The sequence below is a fragment of the Sinocyclocheilus rhinocerous genome, unplaced genomic scaffold, assembly GCF_001515625.1.
Source record: "Sinocyclocheilus rhinocerous isolate Xijiao unplaced genomic scaffold, SAMN03320098_v1.1 scaffold1994, whole genome shotgun sequence".
Taxonomy (NCBI): Eukaryota; Metazoa; Chordata; class Actinopteri; order Cypriniformes; family Cyprinidae; genus Sinocyclocheilus; species Sinocyclocheilus rhinocerous.
The window spans coordinates 91684-99223 of record NW_015666538.1 but is presented as its reverse complement, the minus strand read 5'-3'; the positions used below and the strand labels follow the sequence as shown (position 1 = coordinate 99223).

Genomic DNA, 7540 nt, shown 5'->3' with positions numbered 1-7540 from the left:
CAATTTTACTGTTCCTAATATTCTGTATGTTAATTGGAAATTTTTTTTTTTTTTTTTTTTTTTTTTTTTTTTTTTTTTTTACAATTTATAATTTAATGTTAAGATAAATAAGGTCACTGGCTTTCTCATGCAGAAAATACATCAATTAATATTTTTAACTATACTTTTTAAGCCAACATTTCTGAGCAAATACACAACAGAAACCATTATCATTTTAGACTCATTTTCAAGCAATGAGCAAATACTAGGTAAACTATCAATCATGAATAAATACTATGAATAATTATCCTAGGATATGCGAACATTAGAAAAAAATGTATCAACAGCATCTCACAACTTATGTTTTAAATGTAACCAATTCTGTCATAATGTTATATGTAGTCAATGAATATATTGGCAAAAACACTAGATAAATACCCCCCACTGCATTTGGTTTTATATTAATGTTGAGATTTAAGTCAGATAAAAGGAAAAGAGACAAAAAGTCACAAACATAGCCCAAACATCAAAGCACCACCATGAAGAGTTGAAGCATTAGATACAAGACAGAGAAGCAGCACTTTCATCACTGAGGTAGATGAGAAAGAGATAATGGGCCCCAAGAGATGGGGGATACCTTGACTTCGGACTCTATCAGCAGGGATTCGTTCCATCTGCGTCTCAACAGGGTTGTCCCATCTGGGCCTAATAACCAAAGAATCCTCAGGGAAAGTCATTTGGATGTAAGTGAAAGGTTCACTCTCTATTACTGAGGCATTGGTGGTTCTGCTTTCATCATCAGATAAGGCAACAGCCTCCTGTTTGTCTTTCTCTGCCTGAGCCAAACTCTCGACTACCTTAGCTGCCTCATGACTAATCTCTTCAAAAAATTTAATGGACTGTTTGTTTGTGTCAGTTCGCTGAACCTTTTTTTGTTTTGCTAGTGTGGAAGTTTGAACTGGCTGGTCAGGCTTTCCCCTGATTGGTAATCTTGAAGGAAGTGTCTTAGTTGTGCTGGATAGGTCAGTGCTTGTTGGACAATTCTGGCCCTTTTTGGCTGTTTTTTTGGTGGAATCACTTTCACAGAAGCTCTTGGCTTTAGAAGACTTTGTTAAACTGGAGGCTATGGATGGGCCTGTGTCTGTCTCAGATTTTCTCCTTGATTGAGGTTTTATGGGCAACTTTGACTTCTTATCCTTGGCAAGTTCTTCACATTCAGACCTTAGAGAGCTGGCCTTAACCGGGATTCGGGATTTTGGTTTCTCTCCCTCTTTGGAGGTGGACATATCTTTTCTAGTCGTAGATGATAGAGATGCTGCAGTGTAATGCTTAGATACAAGTTTACTGTGGGATTCTGTCTTTTCAGGTGATTTGGTTTGTTCTATTACTGAGTGCTGATCCTCTGGGGAGGAATCTGAGGACTCTTGGTCTTGTTGGGAACAAACTGATCTAGTAACTGTTGACACTGCTGTCTGGACATTGGCTATGACAGTGTCAGAGGAACCAGGATCAGATTCAAAATGTCCCTCACTCATAACTTTGTCTGATTTAACCTCTAACATTGTTTGGTCCTTCTCTGAGGTTTTGGTTGAGGCAGAAATATCCAATTTGATGGGGGATTTAGATTTAGAAAAATCTGACTTTGTAGCTGCAGCCAGGTTATCCCCAGCAGGAGAATGTACAGATAAATCTGCAGCCTCTTTAAGGAGGTCTTCATCCTCCTCTGCTTTTACTTGCAAAGAGAGGTTACAGCCAATCTCATTCTCAGCATCATTGGATGTTCTAACAGCTTCATTACCTCCTTCTTCAGCTATGACCTCTACAATGGGTTGCTCTATTTGGTAAAATGCAAAACCTTCCTCCTCGTAACTCCTTTTTGTCATGTCTATCGCACCACTTCTTGTCATCTCAAAAAGTTTTCCTTCTTGAAAAAGGAAAGGATTTTGTTCACTTGTTGGTGTACCCTCCTCAGTGGGTGTCCTTGCTGGTGTTGTGTCTGAAGTAGCCCCTTGGGAATGCCGATCTACAGCCAGACCAAAGATATTTTGCTCTTCCTCTTTGACTCTTGCTGCAAATGCATCATCATCTTCTTGCATTGAATTCCAGGAGTCTGTCTCTGCTTTTGCTGTAACTCCTCTAGATTCAGTCTTAGGAGGTTCCTCCTCAGCATCATCTTCCTCTGTGTCATCATAAATACATATTTCTGGTTTAAACGTTTCTTTTGTTTGCCCAATAATAATTGGAATAGAATCAATATCTAAGCTGCCACTACAAATATCAACATAAAATGTCCCTGCATGCCTCATGTAATCCCTTTTAATCTCATCCGTTACATTAGACTCTTCCTGACTATGTGATTTGCAGTCAACGTTTTGGGAATTAGCTGCCTCCTTCTGTTGTTCATGACTGTACGTTTCTTGAATTCCTTTTGATCTTTTTAAGCTTTGTTCTTTTTGTTCATCAGTTATATTTGCAACCAGATTTTTGCTGTTAGGGGCAGTTTTGTTCAGCTGTACTAACTCTGAATCAACATAATCTTTGTCCTTAAATTTCTGACTATGAGACTCTTGAAGGTGTGGTTTTATGGTATGCTTTTCTGAGACAGACTGTGGTCTCTTCATTGCTGATTCAGCCGAAGATGCTGCACTGTGGGCCATGGTTTGTTGAATGTCATCAGGTGTTTGGGGGCTCTTATGACTACCTGCTGGAAAAGGAGAGGGAGGTTGTACTTTAATGATCGGTTCAACAGACCGTGCTATCTCTGAGGCTTGTTTGAGTTCACTAAACCCAACATCACCCAAAGAGGATGTTTCATGTTTGGATGCAAGCCCAAACAGTTTGAAGCTGTCATCTCCTGCATCAGATGCTACCAAGGTCTGAGAGGATTCACTATCTTTTCTATTGTCCTTTTTGTCTTTTGCATCTTGTTCCATTTCATCAAACGTTTTTATTTTGGCAGCCATTTTAAACATCTCTTCTTCTGGAGTAATTTTCCTCTGTGTCAGGCCACACTTCAACTCATCATCTTCTACTGTCTCCTCTGGGATTACTGATGGTTTAAAGGGAACAATCAGGACCATGGGGTCTGGGGTTTTAGGATTGACCTCATAACTAACCTCTTCAGAACTTGGTGTGTCAGGTGAGAGAGGACTCTTACCCGAACTTGTCATCAGGGACGTCTGCTCACAACTGTCATCGTCGGCATTACCCTCCTGTTCTTTGAGCATTCTACTGCGCAAACTGTCTGGTGGGATTTCAGGGGCTTTGGAGGATGTCAGGGGCCCTGTGGTCACACTGGGTTGTTCTATTGTAGGTGGAAAAGCCAGGTTGGTTTTCATCTCTATGGGGCTGCTTTCTAAAGAGTCACGGCACGGGGATTCTTTTGTTGGACTAGGCTCAATAGAGTCTGGGGTTTTATGGGAAGAGTTGTCTTCCACTAAGGGACTACCCTCTAAAGAGTCCTTGTGGCTAATAGTAAAAGAGTCATCAGCTACTGGACTAAGGTTCTCTGAATCTTGGTGTCTAAGAGGTAGCACTAAACCACCACGATCCTGTGTAGCTGCCCTTGAGGCCAGGGAGTCAGCAGAGGTTGGTATTGGTTGACCATCAAAGGATTCCTCATCACTCAAAAAACACTCTAGTGTTTCAGATGTTCTTTTTGTCAGTTTTCGAGATTTAGATGTCTTGGATAACACCGAAACAATGTCCTTATCAACAGAAGTTTGTTCACCCTCAAAGTTCACCCCCCTATTTCCATGAGGAATAGACATAGACTCACTTTTTGTTGGTTCATCCACTGCATGGCTCAACGGTGGATGATGAACTGTAGCTTCAGATGCCTGTTCATTAGTTGTCTTCATCTCAGTAGAAAAGGAAACATATACTTTACTTGTCTTGGCTTTAGGGGTGACTGCTACTGATTTTGTGGTCTTTGCAAATATAGACTGAGCTGTTTTTTTCTGTGATAATGAGAGGCTCTCAGGGCTTGTTTCTGGAGTCTCAGCCATGCCCTCATGTTTGTAACTTTCCTCAGAACTCAAAGGAGCTTCCACTTCAGCGAGGCTGGCATTGGGCGAGTCGACCAATGCTTCATGTCTAATGCTGTCAGAGATGTCATCAAACGCACTGTTCTCTGTACCATTATCAGGCAATAGATCTCTGCGCTGTTCTGACAAATTTTGAGGAATTACTGTTGTCATGCTTGAGTGAGTAAAAGGACCTGCTGACACTATTCCAGAAACCAAAGCCTCACCACTCTTTTCCTGTGGATGCTGACGACTCTTTTGACTCGTATCTTCTTCAATGTCTTCAGAGTATTTTATGTGTGGACTAATTTTGACTTCTTTTTCTTCATGGTGATCTTCAGGCTTTAAAACATCAAGAGACACTTCTTCATGTGAGGGTGCTTGGGGAAGACTTTGTGACTTTGTGAGGATAGCCTCTGGTTTACTCACTATTGTGCATTCTGTTTTGGAAGGCCTTTTGTGCTCAAAGAGCCCAGATTTTCTTTTTGAGGGGTCTTGGCCAGTTTGAAATGCTCTCGTTAGTTCTCTCACAGACATGGTTTCTTCTAGTCTCCCAGGCTCAGAGCTTGGTGACCTAGAAGGAGACTGTTTCTGGGGTGAAGAAGTCTGTTTTTTCAGGCCTGATGTTTTCTGATCTTTGACAACAGAAGATGCTTTGGCTTCTGTAGCTTTATATGGAGGTTTTTGGCCTGTCTGTTTTTTCTGACCTTTTTGTTCTTCCTCTACTTTCTTTTGAAGAGCCTTAACTTTCTCTTTAATGGAACCGATGGGTGTCTCTTCAACCACTGGTGAAACAGGAGACTTTTTTTGGTCTCCAGGGACGGGTAGAAAGGCATCCCCTTTGGAAGACTTCCTGGGACTTTTACTTGCAATGCTTTCTTTTGTGCTAAATGACTGGGTTTCATCGGTGTGCCCTTGAGGCCCTTTTCTTCTGACTGGCTTTTTTACTTCTGTTGTATGGGCCTTAGTGTCTTTTGCCACTGTAGGGACTATTTTTCGACCACCTCTGCGCAGAACAACCTCAGTGAACCTTTGCTGTGATGGAGACTCTTGGGATGTAGGCCTAGATGTTTCAGGTGCATCCAATAAGTATTCCTTAACTTCAGCACTGGGAACAGTCTCTATGCCAGGCCTGTCCCTAGCACCCTTTGATTTCTGTGATCCTCTGTTGACTCGAACTTCCTTTAAAAGTGATTCTTGAGATTCAAAGGCAGCCATAATTTTTGCCTCTTCGATTTCACTTTCTGTTAGGAGAACCCACCCCTCATCCTTCCTATATGGACGGCTGTCTGTTTTTGCAGACTCTTCCTTGTCACATGTTCCACTTCTCAGAATTTTGCTAACTTTCTCCAAATCCTCTTTGACTTTTTCCATTATCTCAAAAGGCTCTGCTGACACCTCCTCCACCCCCTTATCTAAATAATACCCTTGCATGGGACCCGCTTTCACTGAGGAATCAGTGGTCAGAATAGCAGTCATTTTGATAAGGTCTTGTTTCATCTCTGACACTTCAGAGAGTAAATCTGGACTTGCAAGAGCAGGAGAGTCTCGGATCAATTGTGTTTTCAGGAATGATGTTTCAGTTTTTTCATTGTCTTCATCATCTTCCATTTGGATGACATTTAAGGAGCAAATTAACCAAAATTTAAATTAAAGGGACAGAGATTGGAAAAGGAAATAAGGGATACATTCAGAGTTTTAAGGGCCTGAAGGCATCAAGATGACAAAAAGCTAAGTGGACTGTGGGATAATGAGTGGAGAGTCTACTGGACTTGTGGGAGAATAACAACTGCAAAGCAAATACTAACCAATTCTTAAAGACAACAGAAGAATAAGCAGGACACTTGCTTGTTCACGTTTGGTTCAACAGCACACTCACACACAAACAAAAAAGACAAACTACTGTGATAATTAAAAAGGGAGATGAAATAAGCCAACCCAAACACTGGGACATGTACTGAAAAACAGTGACAAAAAGTAGACATTGCTCATGTATAACTCATGTCTAGAGAAGAAAGAAAGAGAGAGAGAAAGAGAAAGAAAGAAAGAAAGAGAGAATTCAATAGAGAACTTAATAAAACTAAACTCATTAAAACATTTTTTAAGAAAGTCAGTGATGTAACTAAAATGGAATACAGCAAAAAAAATGTGAAATAAAAGCATTTGAAAAAACAACATAAGCAGAATGTTTTTTTTTATCATAACTGAAAGTGAAATTATTATTATTTAATATTAGTAGTGGCAATGATGAATAATGGTAAACAAAGAGCAGTTCCAAAAATCACACACACACACACACACACACACACACATCATTCAAAATACTCTATGTAAGCTGTTATTTGGTAAACTAACATATGTACTAAACTACTGTGTACTAAGTTCCATGTAGTAATAGATCTGGATTCAAATTTTTATATTTGCATATGAACAATATCCTAATGTATGTACTATACTTATAGGTCACATTACATATTGTGGTGATTTGATACTCTCTAAAGCAATAGTAAGCGAACTATAGAATGCTAACATCCAACTATATATATATGAAAGCACTAAAAAAGCTACTAAGGAGGGTGACTAATACAGATTTGGATGAAAATCATAATTTGCTTTGCAGATTGTTATTGTGTAATGAAGGGAATAGGGCTCTAAAACAGTTGAAAACATAAACATCACCACGGTATGAATGAAATTCATATTGTGCACAAAGTGATTATTCAAAAACATCTCCCTCTATCATGATTCATGAACCGATCAGAATAAAACTAATATAAAAAAAAAAAAAGAAAGCTACACTCATTTCTATCACCTAAAACAGAATCACTGTAACACCTAAAGCAGTGGTTTTAAATCCTAGTCCTGGGGAACCACAGCTCTGCACATTTTTATTTCACTTATTCAGCACACTAGATTCAGATCATGAGCTTGTTAGGCGAGAGCTGAACTGAACTGTGTAAGATAAGAGAGACATACAAAATATGTAGAGCAATAGGTGGGGGGTTTCCCCTCCTCTGGTCTATGCATACCTGCCTCTGCTGAATTAATTTTATCCCCGGTGGGGATAAAAACATCCCGCGAACCCGCTCCGACGTCCCGATCTAAATCAAATGATTCGCGATACGTGCTTTAAAGTCCCGTTCTGAATCAAATGATTCGCGATACACGCTTTGAAGTCCCGATCTGAATCAAATGATTTGTGATACGCGATCCGATTGGAGTGCTGCTGAATCATTTCGATTGGAGCGCTTCGAAACAGTGAATCATTTTGCGACGCAATGGTTGAACTGATTCGGAGTTTCAAAAAGGTTTCAAAAAGCTCCATTGTGTTCTTTGCTCGCTTTCTCTATATAATTTATTCGTTGTTTGAATAACCGTGGAAATGAAATCATTACAATTAATAGGCCTAATGAACAATGTTTTTATTAAACTGTGATCACGTTAAATACAGTTTCCGACGTATTAAAAACATTTCATAAAAAGTTTTCAAAAGCATTCTGTTATATATATATATATATATATATATAACACAATGC

The 7540-nt window shown here is 39.6% G+C and overlaps 1 protein-coding gene across 1 annotated transcript in view; it reads right to left on the bottom strand.

Moving 5' to 3' along the window:
• Positions 1-7540, bottom strand: part of LOC107732595 (ankyrin-2-like) — a 47367-nt gene that overhangs the window by 16558 nt on the left and 23269 nt on the right. The window contains exon 23 of the mRNA XM_016543962.1: positions 617-5608. Coding sequence (XP_016399448.1) covers positions 617-5608 — 4992 coding nt within the window. The remainder of the gene's footprint in view (positions 1-616; positions 5609-7540) is intronic.